Raw genomic sequence first — 20,320 nt, 5'->3', positions numbered from 1 at the left:
CTCTCTCTCTCTCTCTCTCTCTCTCTCTCTCTCTCTCTCTCTCTCTCTCTCTCTCTCTATGATATTTTCTGCGATTACGTGGCGCCAGCGCAAGTAGCTTCGGGCTTTGTCGAATTTCTTCGCGTGTAAGGAGCTTAACTCGAGCGCGGACGTGTCCAGGTTTTTCCGAGCCTCTTCTCTCGCCGACCGGTTGCACCCCCGCGGGTCATTCATGCCGCAACAAAGCGCATTGTGTCGCAACGATCTTTAGCGGTATTCGCTGACGTCGCGGGCTTTCCGACTGAAATCGTATTCATACTGTCGCTCGTGTATTCTGACTGCGCAGTAACGAGTCGCAAATACGATCGATGTACGCGTTTTACGCGTACACGATAAGTTTACAAAAAGTAATTCTATAAATTGAGTGTGAACAAAGTTCATTTACTTTACAAGTTCATTTACAAGTTCTTTTATTTTCACTTTTACGGAGAAAACTGCTACGGTTGCTACATCCACATTCTCTATGGATAGAGAAAAAATTAATGCAATTGCAAGTTAAATAAATATTGCACCAAAAGTTGTTACCCATATATGTCTGGCTATACAATCCTTACATAGATCTAAACAGTTTTTAGTCATAGTTCTTATTCTTTTAGTTATAGTTCGTAACGGTTCAGTTGTTATATACTCGTATATGGTTGCCTCAACTGAAGGAATATTATATAATTGCTGTCTCTTCGTTATGATCTACGGAACAAATGCTAAACTTGAGAGATCCATAGAGTTTGAATACAGTATTGAGAGTACCACTCAAACACGTATGGACAAGTAGCCAAAAAAGAACAATGTATAATTTCCAGAATATTACGGCCATATTATTTTGTGAACATAAATAACATTAATATTTGATTGTGTTAATTATATCGAGGCAATATTGATATATCCTTAGTGTTTTCTCCGTACGTTACTCTTTTTTACTCTGTCACTTTTAGAATTATAATTTTACAGACAAGTAATTGTACAAAAACTGTATTATCCTCTGACTGTCGTTCATCGCGCGTGCGAAATTTTTACTCATATTGAATTCTCTTGAATCATATTGAATTGCTCGACACTAAGGTTTTACTTATTGAATCGGTTGAAATGTCCAGTTGTCAGTTGAAATCGACTTTATCTCCCTTTCCTTGTCGCCCGGATCGTGGAAATCGAGATTGACGACGGGCACGAAGATGGAGAGAGCTAGACGCCTCATAACGCACGATGAAACGGCCGCGAAGCGCAATTTTCGCTCGCTGAAACATCGCCAGGACACTCACACACGTCGCACGCAACGAATTTCGAACGCACGTTCGATGGGACGGGGTGCGTGTCAGTTAAGTGGATCAAGAGCTCGATTGGACGTCCCGAGCGGAGCCGCGACGATCGCGCGAATTGCTTTCATCCATTCACGTCGCGAGTCCGCGCCGGCTCGTAAATACCGGCCGCGCATGTGACGGCCCGTGTTTTCGCGTGCGGATACCGTAACGTCGATATTTGCCCGTGTTCTCTTCGCGATAGAGAGTCAGGGGTGGTTTACGCGTCGCCGCTGGGGGAGATCGTACAACATTCGGGGCGAAGGAAGGGAGAGGAGTGATTGTGCATCCGTACGCAAGCAGAACGCGCAAAGTTAACTCGCAAAGTCGCGAAATCCACTTTTTTCCCCCCCTGCAGCGTTTCCCCCAACGTCACCTGTGTGCGTGAGGCAACACGCTGACGGGGTGTTTCACGAGGCGTGAAAAATCCCGAGATGCGATCGCAGGCAGGTACCGCCTCGCCTCGTGCGAGGGATATAAATATCGCGCGAAGTTATTATCGCGATCTTTGCTCCTCCGGCGCAACTCTCATGTCGCCTTTTCGTGATCCTCCGTTAATTTTTATTTCCTATTAATTCACCTGGTTCGCCGTAAAATCCCTTCCGTGCGCACGCGCTATGAAGAGGAAATCCTCCGGTCCCACCGCGAGAGCCCTTTTAGTGTACTCCTGTGTGCTCAGTTTCGCCTAACACAGAGGAGGGTTTATCGATTTCCTCTCGCGGCGGCTGAAGCATTTTCATCGCCGCGGCAGTATCATCTTTCGCAATATGGCGGTCGCGTTACCTGCCGTGCTATAATTACTACGTTTTACGACGCTTTCGCCGATAGACACCGCCCTGCGCACGCTTTACGAGTCATACGTGTTGTATAGTACGCACAGCGTACGCTGTCGGGTGGCGCACGTGGAGCACCACTCGACGGCGGTGGGTTCGGCGAGGGGGTGGCGGGGGTAGTTGGCTGACTGGCTGGCTGGCTGGAGGCGGAGAGGCCGGACGAGGTTGAGCGAGGTCAGGGCGGATGAGAAGTCCCTGACCTGGTCACCTACGCGTCTCTCTCTCTCTCTCTCTCTTTTTCTATCTCTCTCTATCTCTCTATCTCTCTCTCTCTATCTCGTATCTCGTCGTTGGCTCGCTTTCACATTTACATTACCTCAGACTTCGTAGAAAGAGCAGGACCTCCGGAGCTTAATTAGCGAGACACGTCGATATCCTGTCGCGTCTTGGGAGCGAAAGATTCACCCTAACGTGCACGGCGATTCGGGAGGAAAGGTCAATGTTTCGGGAGGTAACGGTATATCGATCGTCGCGGGAGAAACGTTCGCAACACGCGAACGTGGGTCTGTATGGAAGTTGCTATGAAAGTCTGGACTTTTCACGGCGATTCTGTTAGCTAAATTGTACGAGAGGAGCACGATTCTCGTGGCGTTGCTTTGCTCGTCGCGTCCGTAGCTCTCAATTCTTGATCCGCGTCGAACCTCCGTGCAGTAAATGTTTTATTACGAGTCTCGTTATTTCGTCCGTGACGCGAACGGGCGCGCATTATTTAACGGGCCTGTGGAACGACAGCGGCGACGGTGGCGGCGATCTCCTCGTCGCGGCTCTCTAATCAACGCTAACAATCGCTCTCGACGATCCCATTGTCCCCCATTCGTTGCCGGTGCCATTACTCGCGCTTCTAAGCACGCGCGGGAATTCGAACGGCCGTCTCCGTTCTCGTCGTCGAGGCGCAGTCGGCGCGTTTTTCGAAATTCCGGCGCCGTTCATTAGAGGACGATCGGCGCGAAAAAGTCTTCCGGCGCTAACAAGCGGACGTGATTTATAGCGGCGCTCATTAATCACGTTAAGTTCCCTCGCTGGCGCGGTCGACCTCCTTATTAAACCGCGATTCGATCTCATTGTCCTTAACGGACAAAGGCGAAACGCGCGCGCGGCTCTTGCTTGCCAGCTGAGGCGCAAGCGCACGAACGAGCGAGAGAACAACGCCTGTATTATTGCGCGTACAACAAGGTGATTCATATTAGCGCGCCCGTGCGCGCGCTCTACACGTTAAACTTCCACTCGAACACTGTCGTAAACCACGGCAGTCGCCTCCTCGGTGCATTAATTTTTGCTAATTGCCCGTGCAATCAGCGCACGACTGCGGGGAACAATACGCGAGTGTGTGGTATATGTGTGTGTATGTGTGTGTGTATGCTAGCGCGGTGAAACTCGACGAGTGTGTTCGCTCGTCGCGATTGTATCGGTGATCGTGGTTTCTTGATCGTCGCGTCGTTGCGAGAGTCTCGCTGATCTGTCTTTGATAAGCGATGGTAGCGAGGATTCTCGCTGTCTCTGTCTTTGCCTCTCTCTCTCTCTCTCTCTCTCTCTCTCTCTCTCTCTCGTTTTTTTGTGCTTGAAGGAAATTTTCCCAGAGTGCATAATAAATCTATCTATCTATCTTCCTTTCTTCTCTTTCTGAATTTGTGCATCTCTTTCTCTCTCTATCTCTTCCTTTTTACTCTCTTCCACCCTCTCTCTCTCTCTCTCTCTCTCTCTCTCTCTCTTTTCATCGTGAGGCGCTACCGTGACATGATTGATTCGTTATGCACGTCGCTACCCTTACATTATCCCTCGCGCCGACTCGACGTCGTGCTCCACTTAATCGGGATCATTTAAGGTGTCTCGTCACCGCGATTTCCTGACGACGCAGCAAATCTCTCCGACGCAAAGTTTAAGCGGCAATTAATGCTTACGCGAGATTCGTCAAGTTGATCGATAATTTTCGTCTGGTATTTCGATTGAAAATGCGCTAATTGATAGTATTTATCGAATCATGAGATCTGAAGCCGAGGAAGCACGGAGTGCTCGCTGTGTAACTTACATTTTCTCTCTCCGAGTGCGAATTCGGTTAAATAAATGTTTGCAAATGTGCGAGTATGTGTGTTTTTCTCCTTAAATTATCCCATGCAGCACACAAATGCCTAGGATTCGTTGCTGGAGACATTCTAGAGACATGAAAAAGTAGTAGAACATCCTTCTGATGTCTCTAGAGTGTTTTTGAACACTTACGCTGTATGGGATACATACAAATTACGCGTTTCCTCCCACGGTTCACGAACGTTGATTCTCATCCTAGTTTTTATCTTTGTTTTGCAGGTGAACTCTGATAATCAGGATCGCACCACGCATGAGATCCAATTGAAGCTGGGCAACTACTCGCTGGTGAGGCACCTGCTGGACGATCCGAAGCGCCTCATCGGCATAGATGGTATCCCGCCGAGCCCAGCGCCCGTATCCTCGTCCTCTCCTAATCCTTCCGTATACAAGAGCGGCTCCACCTCCAGGAGTTCACCGGCTCCGCAGGAGTTCAAGAAGCCCAGTGGACTCAGAGCGAGCACCTCGTCTTCCACCTCTGGCGCCAGCATCTCCGGCGCCAGCACCTCCGGCAACAGCGCCTCTGGCGCCAGCACCTCCGGCCACCAACGAGGCAGTTTCGTCAAACCTGCCGACGGTAAGCCGCCCCACGTCTCCAGGGGCGGCTACCTTGGTCACGCGGTCAAGCACGCCGGCAACAGCGGCAATGATCATCGCAACCACGGCTTGCCTCCAACCAAGGGCCCACCACCTCCGCACATCTCGTCGGTGACCGTCAACAGCCGCATTCACACGTACGGCGAACGACTGCCCAGGTTACCTCTCGATAACGTGAGTATCGATTTTCGTAACTCCTCCGTTATGGTTCGGTCTCGGGGGTCGTTTTAGGCACGACGGTTTGCATGCGCCGCGACCGACCCCCGTCGAGAGTGGACGATAATGGCTTTTCGGGAGTAACGGCTTGATCGCTTCGTTTCACGGGGATTGTTTGCACCGAGTGTCCCCGGAAGTCGCGTGTTTCCTGTATCAAGTGGGGTGGCAAGGGAGGCTGAAGAACGACGACGGTATCGATAGAGTGGTATTAGCGGTTAGCGTGAAGGAAGCACGTGATTTCTGGCAGTATCTGCACATCGCGCGACGATGTGAGAAGATCAATCCGGAACTTTGAAAGCGTTCGAGTGACGTCGACGTAATTGTTCGTGCAGTGATTTAAGCGTGATCTATAATATACTCTTTGCTTCCTGCTTCTTTCTCTTTATCTCTTTCTGACTCAGATCTTAAGCTTTAAGCTTAAGATCTGAGTCAGAAAAAGACAGAAGACAAGAAACATAACGCAAAGAGCATATTGCAGATCAGGCTTAACTCTAGATTACCAATGTTAGTCATACATTTTGATCTATCTCAGCAAACACAATATTACATGTAGTTATTACTGTTAGTTGTGATGTAGTTTCCTACTACAACAATAGTTACAATGTTACTGTTATATAACACGTGTGTATATTACGTATAACGTTGCGTTGCTGAGACACTTCGACTAACAATTTAACTCCTCAAGTGGTAAAAATTTGATGGCAAAATAAAAGAAATTATTAAAAATGCTAAGACAGGTGAGAAAACAATCGAGAGAGTCAAAATGTGATCCTACATTGGCAAAAATTCAAAAATCATAATTTTGTGGGTTAGATTATTCTTGCATAACTATGGTTATAACTATGATTAACTGACACATTCCACATTGAAAAGATAAAGTACACTGAGAGAAAAATTATCTTAAAATCAACAAATATTTCCCTGGTGGGTGCCATTAACATATTTACTTAAATCTACATTCTCTTTACTTAAATCAAATATTGTTTACTTGATTTAAATAAACAATATTTGATTTAAGTAAAGAGAATATAGATTTAAGTAAATATGTTAATGGCACCCACCAAGGAAATATTTGTTGATTTTAAGATAATTTTTCTCTCAGTGTAGACATCCGGCTAGAAAAGGGGCCAATGTGTCGATCTGTCGAAACTACAACAATAGTAGAAAACGGTTTTTCGTTGAATGCACTATCGATACCACAGTACTAATGACTCGCCTCAATGAACGCGCGTCGCGGCGACGACGACGACGACGACGACGACGACGACGACGACGACGACGACGACGACGACGACGACGACGACGTCGTCGCGACGACGCCAGACTCGCGAAGTCTCAAACTACTTTAACGGCACGTCTCTCGCCGGAGTTGCGATTATTTGTCGCGTAAGAAGATTAAGAGCGAAGTTTCCGTCGGCGCTATTGTCGCGCTTACCAAACGACGACGCTGTCGAAATTAACAAGTTGCCGGGAACCATTACGCCGCCGCTAATCTTCCCGCGTGTTCTTCATTATTCTTTGCATATAGACTGCATTATTCACGCGAGCCATTAAAACCGACGAAATTTCACGTCTCACGGCCGTTCCGCGGCGTCACTGCGAAGTCGTAAGATCGAGTGATCCTCGGGATTTCAGCTCGGGAGTAAATAGTCGCGCGAGTGACTTGCGCGATCGGTTTATTCCGCGTGTGCGCCGGGAGATTTTTCATCTTGGCGAGGTTTCTGAAAAATCGACGGTGCTCTGTATTATTGCTCGGTTACCGCATCGAGATCCCCGATCATCAGTCACTCCTCGATATCTCCCGAGCGCGCGCGCGCGCGCCCGCTTACTTCCGCGTCCGAGCGGGCGAATCACGCCGCTCCTTCCGGCCGCAAATCGCGGGGGAAGGATCAAGCAGCCGCGGCATTAATCTCTCACCGTAGAAGCCGTAATAAAGAGGTTATTATTATCCTCCTCCTCCCTCGCTCTCATCCACCCACCCACGCTCGCCCTCCTGTCCGCCCTGCTTCCTTCCTTCCTTCCTCGTCGACTCTGAACTTCCACTCGGGATCATCCGGCGGGTATCAAACGAAACCAGTTGGCTCGACAGGCTCGTTGACAGAGAACGAATTGCTTTTCAATGGAAATCCAGCTGCGGGCGGGGGTGGTCCAGGAAAACCCGTAGGACGAAGAGGAAGGAATGAGGGAGGAGGGAAGGGAAGTTTCGAGACGGGCGCTATTACGCGATGGGGGTCTCCTCGAGGTGCAAATTTCATTGAGATTGACTATCGATCGTGTCTCCTTCTTCGATTGCCCCCTCCCCCTCCCCTTTCCGCCGGTCACACGTTGCCTATCAAGGAGACGATTGGAGTGCTTCTCTCTCTCTTTCTCATTCTATCTTTCTTTCTCTCTTAGGGTGTACTTATACAATTAGAGTCGGCCGAGGTCTGAGTGCATCTCGTTCTTCCTTTTTCCTCTCCTTCGCATTCTCCCGGAAAATTGATTCCCGTTTGTCCTTTCGCCGCTCCTCCTCCCTCCCCTTATCTTATCCCCGATTCTCTTCTTTTTCTCCATCTCTTTCCGTTGCCTCGACAATAGCTGGCGAATCGTTCGCCCCGCCGGGTCATTCGTCCTTATCCGCGAAATTAGTTTGAAATTACGCGCGAAGAAGGGGAGGACGGCGCGACAAGAAGGGGCGCGACGTAAGCTCGCAAGCCGCTGTGCTAAGTATCGTCGAATGTTACGCTATTAATGGGAGAGATGTATATTCCGAATCTTTCTTGTCTCACCTCTCCTCCGGTTTCTTCGATTTTCCGTCCTCCTCCCTCGTTACTTCTCCCATCTTTGATTGCATTGCCTTGGAGTACCATGTAATATCACTACAGTTATACGTTAAGAAACCAAAAAAGACAAAGGTGTGTTGCCATGTTGTACTCTCGTTAAAGGTGATTTAAGAGGAAGCAGAGAGCTTTCTAAGGTGTCGGAATGGCGAAATTGTGTTGCGCTCTCGAGGAATTAATCCGCAAGCAGAACCCGAGCGAGATTTGTCACTCGACGATAATTCAAACGCAACACGATCGTATATTTCCCATTTATCGTCTCTCCCGTTGTCGCTTGCAAGTGTGATAATAGAAAGTATACCCTTTCCCTACCCATCTTCCATTGCTTTCTCTTTCTCTTTTTCTCTTTCCGCTCTTCCCATTTTCCGTTCCCTTTCCGTGATTATCCAGTCTCGTCTACCTCCGTTTTTCGCCCTCCGTGCCTCGACGCGCGCTGTCCTCCGGGTAAAAGTTACTAGACACCCTCAACCCTTTCCTCACGAGTCCTCCCACGCCGCCCACCCTCTACCCTTCACTGCCTTATCCGCCATAGTTCAGTCATCCCACGCATTTTCTATTGTTCTCGCGTTTTCTTTCGGAGAATGACTACTCGCTGTTATTCGTAATATCTCCCTTTAGAACGTGTCTCGTCCCCTCCCTCGCGCCTCCCTCGCGCGTTTTTTTCAATGTCTCTCTCTCCCTTTTCCCTGGCCTGCGGCGGTGTTGATTAATGATCGCTCGAGGAGCGATGATAAATCGCGAAGAAATGCCGCGACAAGGACGCGCGCGCGGATTCGTTCGTTCTGTAAATTAGTACCGAACAGATGTGCGCGAGATGTTTTTCATTTACCAGCGGCGCGCATGGACTAGTTCGATTTATTGAGGAGTCGAATCCTGTTTAACGTTACGCTGCTTAATAATCCAGATTTGAGCAGCGCGTCGCCCTTTCTCCCTGTAATTGTACTTACTGTGAAATTTGTATTCATTGTCGCTAAGGTTTTTTTTTTACACCGCAACCATATACACGTCGATCGCGAAAGTTCTACAATGCATTTTCCTTCCTTTTGTTTCAGGCGTCAAATTCGCGCTACGAGCCAGTGGGGAATTCGACGGCGGACGTGGAAAATATATTAAAGGTCAGTTCTCTCCACTAATATCAGCCCTTGCATGCAAATAATTACTAGCATTTTCCAAATAAACGATTAATAATTTAGAAAATAACTTTACTTATTTTGAAAATAATTTTAGAGTATTTTCCAAGTTTGAAATAGCGATATTATTTGGAAAATAACATGGAAAATGATTTCATTTATTTGGAAAATAATTTCATTAATTTTCAAATATGAAGTAATATGAAGATATTTGGAAAATGACCTCGTGATTTTCCAAATTTCGAACAATAAAATTACTTAGAAAGATAATATATATCTCGTACAGTTTTAAGATGAAGACTAGAAAGAATAGTGGAAGTTTCCCGCTTAGGATCGCGTGTTTTAATTTACACCTCTAATCAGAATCGCGATTAATGCTGCAATTCTAAGCAGAATCGTAAGTCTCGTAATTTGTTCTTGTAAAATTCATCAAAATTTATGAGTAGATTTACAAGTCTATGTAATATCATATGTCGTACAATCACTTGTAAATATCGTAAATTACATGAAATCGTAGATATTTACGAGTACGACATATGATATTGCATAGACTTATAAATCTACTCATAAGTTCTGACGAATTTTACGAGAACAAGTTACAAGACTTACAATTCTGCTTAGAATTGCAGCATAATTGCAGCATAATTGGGGATTGGATCCCCAATTAGATCCCGAGAAATTTTCCATACTGATGCGTCCCGGCACCGCACCGATAAACGATGAATCGCATGGCGCGAGACACGTAAAAAGATCGTCGTCTCGAGGGTATCGGACGTCGCGCACCCTTCGCCGGCTCGACGGGAGCTCATGCTCGATCAATAAGTCAATCTTCTCGCCGATACAAGGCTATCTCGTATCGAATCGATTTACCATTCTTCGTTCAGCTCCGGCGTGTCCGATCTGCGACGGCGATATTATGTCACGCCTTCGAGATAAGCGAACGAGCAGCGGCAGCGGCCTCGATTTCCCCGTTAATCGAGAGACGCGCCACGAGAGTGGATACGCGCGCGAAAACGGACGGGCCGTCGCGCCGATTTTCGGCTACGAAGATAGATTTTGTTTACGACGGGCGAATTTGCTTCTACCGAGAGATAAATCGACTTCACCTCCCCTTTTTGCGGGTATTAAGCGGCGAAGGAGAGGCGCGACCGGGATTTCATCGACGGGAGCGTTTCTTCGACAGAGAGTAGATCGCGCGCGGCCCGCGCACGTCGTTGTCGCTGTCGGCTACTGTCGATAAAAGCACCGAGTCCTTCTGCTCCTCGTTAATCCAGCCATCAAGAGGAAGAGGGGAAAACGAGGAGAGAGCACGCGTCTGTCTCGCTGATCTTTTCAGACGCCAAGTTTTTCCAGCCTCACCCCGCTGGTCCTCGCGCGAGTTCGCGCTGAAAACCGCGACGCGATCGTCGTTTTGCGGTCGTCTCGCGGGGAGGAGACGGACCCGCGGATTTCTTTGGGTGCGTTATTCATTAACGTTGATACGGTTAAACGTGCTGCTCTCGTCGTGCCGCTTAATTATTACTCGGGCAACTTGCGCGAAATTTCCGACGAGCGAAAAATGTCATTAAACATTTCCGTGATTCGGTGAATCTTTCATGCCTCGCTTGTCGCTCCAAGTCGCTTTACGCCGTCTCCTATGCGCGCTTCGTCCACTTGTTAATGGAAAATTTATCGTATCGTAGCCATGTGGATATTCCCAGGCTGCGTTGTCGTGTACTTCCGTGAATAGTTGCTCGACAGCCGTCTGGAAGACACCGCCTTTTTCATAATCTACATATTCGCTATTATTCATCACGTCGTGCCTGTATATACGTATTCGACTTTCGCTATTCGCGTATCATTCAAGTGTCTCCAGCATTGATTCTACAGATCTATTGAAATCTGCAGAAGAATTCTGCAGATTAATAGCTTCCGAAACGAGATCGCGGCCAACCAACTGTTTCACAGAGATGGAAAGAGTTGGCGCTCAACACACTGCGTATCGGCTAATTTAACGAGAGCCGTAAATGTAACGAGCGGCTTACCTTTCATTTAAAGCGTGCTAATACCGGCTCTCCTCTCCCTCGGCTTCTTATCTTATCCGCGCGGATGAGACCATCACCGTTATTCGCGCTCTCGAGCGATACCGATTATCGACAGTCGCGTCACGCGAGAGAGAGAGAGAGAGAGAGAAAGAGGACGAGAGATCGTAAATACTTTCCTAAACGCCGGCGGCAAAAACCGCAACCGCGGAAAGCGGCAACGGCTGTTTACGCGCGGTGAGAAACGGAATTATACGGTGACGAAGGGGAACAGCGGGATCTTTTTCTCCCGTCGTAGAGGCCCCCGGACTGCACACACAATCTCTGACAATGGGAATGCGCGCACCTTCTTCCTCGCTTCTGCCATCGTGGCGCAGCGTCTTGTGCGCGATACCATCGCGGTGAGACACGCGAACTTGAATTGTTTCCTCGAAGGAGAAGGAAGGGAGAAGCGGGAGAGAGAAATAGATAAAAATAAGACGGCGACTCGCTACGTGGTGGACCGCGAGCGAATCTCTCGGGAAATTGATGGCGATAAATCGCGGATAAATCTGGCGCGATATTTACACCGCTCGATCTCTCGCACAGCGGCGGAATTGATCATCACTGTCGAGTTATCGCATCGCGGAGGTTTTCGTCCCGCGTTGAATTATAGCATCGTTGTTTTGTCTCGGGTTGCCCGCTTAAATTTAGACGTGTGTATCTCGCTCGGTCTGGAAGCCGCGTGGCTTAACGGCCGGCTTTGATTCCTTCGGAGAAAATGTGTGTTAGCCATACGACGATCGATTGGCGATATACATCTATTGCGCATCGCGAAATTATAGATTACGAGCCGAGTGTGCGATGCGCCGCGTCACATCGACGAATGCAGCCCGGCGACTAAATTATCCGGGATAAGTAATTATGGTCGTAAATGTAATTCAGCGGCGGAAGGGTAAACGTTTCAGAACGACACGTGAATTTATGGCGCCATTCGCGCGGCGCACGTGTGGCGACACGGTCTACGTGAAATTTCCACGAGTGTGGAAATACAAAGAGGCGGAGAGAGTAGAGCAGAGAGAAAGAGAGACAGAGAGAGAGAGAGAGAGAGAGAGAGAGAGAGAGAGTGAGGGAGGAAGAGAGGAGGAGACCCTCTCTCTGACGCCGAGTACGCTCTCGGCGTGTCCGACGTCGCCGCAATGATTCACGCCGGCCGTCATGTTGTTTTTCCGACGTGACGTGTACTATTCTTCGTCGACGCGGTTCGGTCGAAAATAGTCACTCTCTACGGGATTCCTGATCCTTTGATCGCTGACGGATCCACGACGCGGGATAATCCCCCGGTCCTTTCCCCGCCCCCGTCAGCCCTCCAAGCCCCGTTCCGGGTTCGACGGTCGGGTTAAACAGCGGGATTTTAGCAGACTACCGCCGCGCCCGCGCTGCCGGTCGTAGGATCAGCGAAACGAGTCAGGGGTCGGCCCGGAATCGTATGCTAATTTATGGATATGGTTTAATGGCGATTACTGGCTCCGATAACACCGCCCCGCAGTGGTAACGTTGTGACAGTATCAATTCCATGGCGTTCAGATTGACGTCGCGTCGACGCTTCGCCCGCTCGCGGCTGATACTTTCGTGCACGCGCCGAACGCCATTTGCATGAGTCCTCGGGGGAGCGCGAATGGTAAATATCCTTTCCCGAAAATTTCATACATTATGTAACGATGAAAATTGGAAAGACGAATCTGCGCAGATCAATCGCGGCGGGCTTGAAATTCAAGTGGAGTTATTGTTATCTCTTGTTATCTTTTTACTTTTTGTTCAAATCTAATCTACAGTGTGCTCCTTGTGCTCCCAGTTTCTTGTTCTTTATCTTTCTCTGATTTAGACCTAAGGTTTAATTTTGAAACTCTAAATATCAAAAAGTTACGTGATATTTGTTCTTTATGGGTAAATTATTTAATTACTCAGCGCGTTTTCATTTGCTCTCATAACTTCCGGAAAAATGATCAAAATTCAACGCTTTTTTTTTAAATCGATGTAAGAAACATCGAGGAACGGCTACGCCGTCTACAAGTAAAATTGTTGACAATTGTATTGATCTGCGCATGCGATCGGCCGTCGCCATTGCGACGCGGATGTTTGTTCACGTATGAGAGTACGGCATCCCCCCCTTCCGCAACCGCACATTCCCGATAAGGCAAATTTGTTCGAAATAAGTGTATCGTATTGTACGGTACCTAATTGGGGATCCCATTTTTATCACACAGAAAATACAGAAATTTTTCTGGAATTTAATTGAGATCTATTCCGATTCCCCAAATTAATGAAGTTGCGACTGTAAGTGTGAAATCCAAACAGCTCAACACTTTGTTCTCACAATTTGTTCATTTCTATTTTATTCTTTTTTTCCTGTATTCCCTGATTTGTCTCGTTGTTACATCGCTTAGATTCGGCACTAACGACCCTGAGAATCCGTGATTAAACAATTCGCAGGAATTACGCGAGATTATGCGAGATTACGTATTTTGATACAGTAGTTGTTTCATGCATGCTATTTTCATATAATTCTGTGTTTCCATCTACATACAACCAACGCATCAACGAGAGAACACCAGTTTCGATAAGAATTTTTCACAAATTAGAGAGGGCCCCGCGGGTTTTGCGAAGTTGACGGTCCTGAGACCAAGCGCCTGGCTATAGTCGGTTGTGAGTCTCTCCATGACAAAACGCGGCTCGCTACTCCCACTCCACGGCTCAGATGACACGACCACGTGGTCGCCGCAGCCACGCGGTCGTTCACCTCACTTCAGAGAAGAAGAAGAAGAAGAAGAAGAGAGAGAGAGAGAGAGAGAGAGAGAGAGAGAGAGAGAACAAGTGTCAGCGCACTAATGGCGCGAGCATCGAGCTGACACCTGATATCGATGCCGCGGTTTTGAAAAGCAAAATCTCGATAAGGAGTCGCGATACAAAATAAGATGCAATAATCTTTTGGGCACACGTTCCCGCACGCATCTACGATGCTATTTTGTTGCTCATCTGCAAGAGTATAGCGATCGATCAGAACACACTCATATGAGCGATACGCAGGTTCTTTAATCCGATCGAATTGATCCTTTCGTCCTTGTTTGTCGTAACAGCGGAGAGATATTGTTAGTGTGTCGAGGTAAAGGGATAATTATCAGGATTCGCGAAATGACAGAGCAGATCAGCCGTTAGAATCGGCCACTGAGATTTACCTGATATCACCGAGTTATACTTTTTTGCGTGCAGTCTCGGGAGATTGAAATTCTCGAGTGTTCGCCTGAGTCTCGCGATATTTATAACTACCGAAATCTAGACATAGAGTCACCGGGAGTGTTACGTTTAATTTCGCAAATTTCAAAGCTCCGCCGAGAAGAGAGAACGACAACGACGCCGTTCCTCTCCGACACTTCTCCTTCCTCGCTCGCTCGCTCGCTCGCTCCGGTTCGACGACACGCGACCCGGGGAGAAAGGAGCCGGGCGCCGAGTGAAAACGCGATATTATTAATTCTGCGAGCGGGAGCGCGCCCGTTAAAAAGAAGCCGCGCCAGTACTGTGCATCCCATTTGTTTAACGAGCCCAGCCAGGTCCGTAGCGAGACGCGGCGCGGGCGTCCCCGACGTCGGTGCAGCTCGCCGCCCCCGGGGCTTTTCCACTTTCAGCACGAATTTATGACGATGCTGCCTACCGAGTAGCCGGTACAGTTCTGCCTCTGAAATCCCTCTGCCCCATCCCTCCCGCCCCTCCTGCCCCGGCCGTGCTCCCCTTGGCCCTTCCCCCCGGCCGCCGCGCCGGCGTTCGGTGCAGGAGCACCGTCAGAGAAGCCCATGAATTATTCTCACGGCTCTGCCCGTGGGAAAATACGAGAGTTGCGCCAGTAGGCATCGTAAATGCGACTGCTAATTGCGCTCGCCGACGACGACGACGACGACAACGACGCGGGCGAGCGAACGAGCGAGCAGGCGGGCGGACGAGAGCGGCTAGCCGCTGAATATCGCATTCTTCCACGACCCCCCCGTTTATTTCGGATGTTTTTGTCTTAGATCCGGGGTCCTTTGTCGCCGCGCGCTTTTGTTTCGGCGAGAAACATTTTTAACGTCCCTCTCCCGGATAGCCCACGTCGTCGGCACAGCGGAAACGCGACACGCGGCCGGCACCGACGAATTTGCGCATCCGCGAACCCGCAAATCTTGCCGAGAGGTCGGCGTTATTTTCCGCCCGTTGCAATCGCGTGTTTGTCGCCGTTGATTCGAGCATTTTCGGCGCCGAGGCGAGGAACGACAGGTGGGAGCGACGAGGTCGAACAACGAGCGCGCGTACATCGGGACGTTCGAGGTCGCGCGAAGATTTCGCCGTTAAATTTTACATCGCGTATGGGAAATGGTTCCTCGGCTCTTGGCCGGCCGCCAGTTTCTCCGAGGCTCTCTCTCGAAGCCCATTAGGTATCAATCGGTTTCGTTAGCGAATTTTTATTTGTACCGCGTGTCTCTGATAGCGGGATCTCGGCAGGCGGACGTCGCGCCGGCGAATTATCGCGCCGTGAACGCGCCAAGTGCCGTGACCCAGATGGCAGTATAACGATTAAGTATCGAGTGACATTGAATTAATAATCGCACCTTCGCGTGATCGAGTTGTCCGTACGGAGCCGAATGCATTTTTTAAAACAGTTGGCAACACTTTATTGTAAAGTGTACGTTTGAATGTTCTCCCCCTCTTTTCTCTTCCGCCATCACAACTTAAGTTCGTATCGATCAGCTTATTGTAATGAGCCAGCTACATCGAGGGTGGCGAAATCGCCGTCGTGGAAGAAGCGTGAACGATGATACTCGCGTGAAACGTTAGTTATATTCACCGACTACTAACCGACACATTTTAGCGATTGAAGAACGGATAACTCACGCTAGAAAATATCTCAAAATATCTACCTGTGTTGATAAATAAATAGTTACGAAAACAGCGGGTATACACGGAGAAAGTAAGTTTAAATGCCCACATAAACTTCGTGATTGTCACGATATGAAACAATCGACAGTGGAAATTTTGCAATTCTTTTAATTACATGCACGAAGTAAATATACCGTGTTGAATTAATTATATAACTTACATCGTGCAGTAATGCAGATTTTGTGTTGTGTTGAAAATGACCAAGATCTACCCCAGACAATATATCGTAATAAGTATAACATGAAAATCTAAGTACAACTTTCAGTAAATTTGTCGCTGCTTCGATACAACGAAAAATTTACATTACTGTAAAATGCAAGTCTAATAATTCAACACAGTATATAAATATAGTTGAAAGAATATCGTAAAGCTTCCATCAACGATTGTCTCTCACGTCGTGATAATCCTGAAAATCTAAGGCGCCGCTTCTAAGAGCTGGGACTTCTGTTCTCCTCCCTCAAGCAAGACGCATTTAGTTCGTTCATTGTCAGGTTAATTTAACCAGACCTTTTGTCCGTGTATGAATTCTGCAATTAAGCGCCCAGCAAACGAACATCGATCTATTTTCCTTCAAGCACGCGTCAATTACATCTCGGTGGCTGTGAGTCCCGCAGTTGCATCCCGCAGATACAATACAGGAGAGAGATGCAGCGAGGTCGTTGCGGCGTTTAGATGACTAGCAGTCTAGTCGCGACGGGCTTCCTTGGAGGAAGCAACGCGGCGTAACGAAAGGGAGAGAAGGTCGAAGGGCGGGAGGGAACCGGGGGGAGGGGGGAGAACGGCCGCAACGTGCAAGTGCAATTCCGCAAGTGCACTGCCACCGGTCGCGCTCGCTCGCACGCGCGCCCGCGCGCGGCGGTAACGGGTTTTCGCTCCTTCTCGCGTGCCCGGCATAATTACCGGCATTACCGCCGCTCGTACTCGCCGGTAATTACCCCGAGTGTCGGATTGCGAGAAGTTTTTGTCGTCCTGGATGAATTGCCGAATTACTGGGAGCCGTTGTTTTGTGTCGTCCCGTGCCAGCTGCCATCGCCGCAGTCTTACGATACGGCGTATCGTAAGGGATCGTTTACGCGGCTCCTTCTTGTTGCATCGCGATTTTCATTCAGCGGTCGCTCCGTGCCGTGAGGTGGGCCGTGAAATTTAGGATCAGTCGCGAGCCGACAGGAGGAGAAGGAGCAGGAGAGGGTAGGAGGTGGAGGAGGAAGTGCAACGAACGTGCGGAGCTCACTTCGCCGTTTAATGGCGGGTGGAGAATCGCGTAACGTCGGAAATCGAGCGAACTGTCGGCGAACGAATTCACCTCGTGCGCGAGAATCGACGGCGAATTTTATCCCCGTTCTCCAGCTGTCGCTTAAGGGGCGGTTTATTCTAAGAAGATTCAACCTCGCGCGCAGGTCCTTGACATTGAGGTGTCATGCGCCGCCGCGAGTAATGGCTCGTTTAATTCAATTTTTTTGCACATCCGCGACGGCAAAGTTACGGCGCTCTTGTGGGTCGCGAGGTGCGAAAGTTCCGATGTAAAGGCTAGAGCGCGCGAGTTACACGGTAATCCGTTAACGTGTCAGAAGGGGCATGCGCGCGCTCACACACACACACACACACACAGAGACGCCGTGCGCAACTTATCGGGGCGGTAAGGTGCATTAAAGTTGCGCTTTAGCGTAACGAGCAGGTGCGACTTGCAAATTTCTCGCCGCGGTCGGAGTTTCTTTCTCGTTTTTCCCGCGGCTCGTCCTTTCCTCTCGCGTGTCCGACATAATTGTCGTACCGTCCACCGTGGCTGGTTTAAAGACCTTCCGTTAAGTGCTCGAAACCTCTCCTCTTTCTCTCGCTCCTTCCCCTTTCTTTCTTTCACCAAGACCTTTCAGCGAGGTCGTAATTGTAGAGCCGCAATGTTTCCGTGACTTCGACGTTCTGTGAACATCTCGATTTTACATGCGCGGGGAATAATCGACAACGCGATTGTGTTTTCAGACGCTGTATTATAACGCGCGCGCGATACTGCTACTTCAGATTTTAATTCGATCATACTGAAAAAAATGCTTATTTGTAAACTGTGATCGCACAGTGAAAGAATTATAGTCAGGACAATTGTTTTTACAGTAGTACAAAAAACATAATCTCATCCTCCAAAATACTCACACAATTGTATATGATGTAAGTTTAATAATTAATTCAATACAGTGCATTTATTTCATAATTGAAAGAATTGTAAAGTTTCCGCCATGTCTCACGTCGTGATAATCACGAGAATCTATCTGGGTTTAATCTTAGTGACCATTTTTCTATTTGGATGCAGTTTTTCAATGACGACGCGGCAACGTTTCTCTTTTCGTCATTTTCAACAAAGGGGAATAGAAAAATATACTCGAATTCGCGAATTGAGCATCTCTCGCTCGGAGTTTTTCAGTATCACATTGCGTCGTCGGTCCACTGCAATCTCGTTGACCCACAAAGCGTTCGCGCGGGTCCAATCGCGGGCGCGTATTTATTTATCCGCGTCGCGTTTACGTTTTCCCCACGACTCAGGTCGCTCTTCCTTTCCCTTCACCTCCTCAGCACTCCACGGGTTTTCACCCTTTTCCTAACACGACGAATCTTACCTTGCACGCGCCCATTATTCATCGCGAATTCGACGCTCATTTCGCGTCGATATCGTTATCCCGCTATAAATTCCTCATCCGTAGCGTGCAATTTGCATAACTCGATGTCTCGTCCTTCGTGCGGCGCGGAAATAAATTATCGGTCCGCGTAAATCATCCGCACGAAACATACCCGTGCGACGACCTGCACCCGAGACGCGAGAGCGCAGTGACTCAACCCTTGGGAATTTCTTTCCCTGCCCTTCATACTCCCCCTGCCTCTCTGTTTCTCTCTCCTTCGCGCGATCTCTCCCTTTCTCTCTCGCTTTTTCGCCCTCTCCTCTCTCTCTTTCTTTCTCTCTCTCTTTAGTTTGGTATGCGAGTCCTTTTTCGTCCTTACGCGCCGCAAGGCGATGCCGCACGCGCGTCACGTGTGCGACGCAACTGCAAACTGCACGCGTCCCGACGGGAATAACAAGCGCGATTAACCCTAAAGAGCGTAACAGGGACCGGTGGCCCGCATCACAGATCTGAATATTAACCACTGACTCGACCAAGTACGTTTTTGCCACAGAGAGTAACCGGCATGACGACAAATACGTGACACAAAGTAAACATGGACCAGTATCTGACAGGATGCATCGCAATTATCAACACGAGTGGAGGAAATCGTATAAGTGTACAGGAACTTGATCTTTCCATCTGAAAGATTAGCAACGGAAAAATAATCGCGATGACTAGTGATTTCGAGTAGTAATATCTGTAGAGGTAACGCGCGAGGTGATGTGTGTTTACGTGACGTTGCCAACGTTTTGGTACTTAACTCCAAATAGTCAATACTACATTAAGAAGATATCTAAAAAATAAAAAGAAATTTTTATTCGGTGAGTACTAATAATATATTCACTTATATTATAAAATATTTTTCAAATTTTTAATTTTTCTTTAAATCTCGAGAGATCTCACGAAACCAATTATTTATTTAGAAAGAAGCAATTATTTCAATAGAAGAATTTAAATTTAAGTCAATATGAGTATCGAGTGAATATTTTTAAAATTTTGTAAACATTTTTTCTTTGAATGTAGTAAAATAGTTTTTCCGTCATTACCAACGTGGAGTCATTTTGACTCTATGAATTGCCTCTTCAATTTTGTAATCTGCCTTAATGTTTCCATATTGTTTTTACAAAAGTAAAATGAAGCACTAGTCACAAACTTTCTTTTTTTAAGTTGTCATTCGAAGTGTACGTAAGAATATTGGCAATCTAAGGTTAAGAATAGTTGCGAAGGGAGAGGAGAGGCGAGAGGAGAGGAGAGGAGAGGAGACTCGGTTTCTCCCCGAAGCGAAATAATCTTTCCGATCTGGGCGCAGCACTCGCGGCGCGAACACCCGCCAATATTCGGCCGGATTCTCCCCTTTCCATGCCCCGTTCGTCCGTTTGTCGCGAACCGTCGACTTTTATCGGCACGTCGCGTTTCCATCGGAGTAACAAGTTCACGGACCAATGGATCTGCAGTCGAAATTAAATTGCGCTTCGGAGAGTTGACGATTACTCACTTTCTGCGCGATACTCCGCGCGACCGTCGGCTGTCGATAATTGAGTATCGGTTTTGTACGGTAATGATAGCGGCGTGGAGCTCGCACTGCACGCGATACAGCGTGCGCGTGCAAGAGCAGCACCGTCGCCGAATAATTATGCGTGCAACGTCGACGAATCTCGCGTAATTCGATCGACGTTTTCCTTCTTCCTCCTCCCCCCCCCCC

At 48.2% G+C, this 20,320-nt stretch overlaps 1 protein-coding gene across 9 annotated transcripts in view; it reads left to right on the top strand.

Annotated features, from left to right (window-relative positions):
* Positions 1 to 20,320, top strand: part of LOC116840654 (AF4/FMR2 family member 4-like) — a 303,805-nt gene that overhangs the window by 188,350 nt on the left and 95,135 nt on the right. For all 9 annotated transcript variants that reach the window (XM_032807618.1, XM_032807615.1, XM_032807616.1 and 6 more), the window contains 2 exons: positions 4,466 to 5,014; positions 8,928 to 8,990. In XM_032807618.1, coding sequence (XP_032663509.1) covers positions 4,466 to 5,014; positions 8,928 to 8,990 — 612 coding nt within the window. The remainder of the gene's footprint in view (positions 1 to 4,465; positions 5,015 to 8,927; positions 8,991 to 20,320) is intronic.

Source organism: Odontomachus brunneus, unplaced genomic scaffold, assembly GCF_010583005.1.
Source record: "Odontomachus brunneus isolate Ranch 3 - 2012 unplaced genomic scaffold, Obru_v1 Obru_scaffold_011, whole genome shotgun sequence".
Taxonomy (NCBI): Eukaryota; Metazoa; Arthropoda; class Insecta; order Hymenoptera; family Formicidae; genus Odontomachus; species Odontomachus brunneus.
This window is presented reverse-complemented; position numbering and strand designations above follow the sequence as displayed.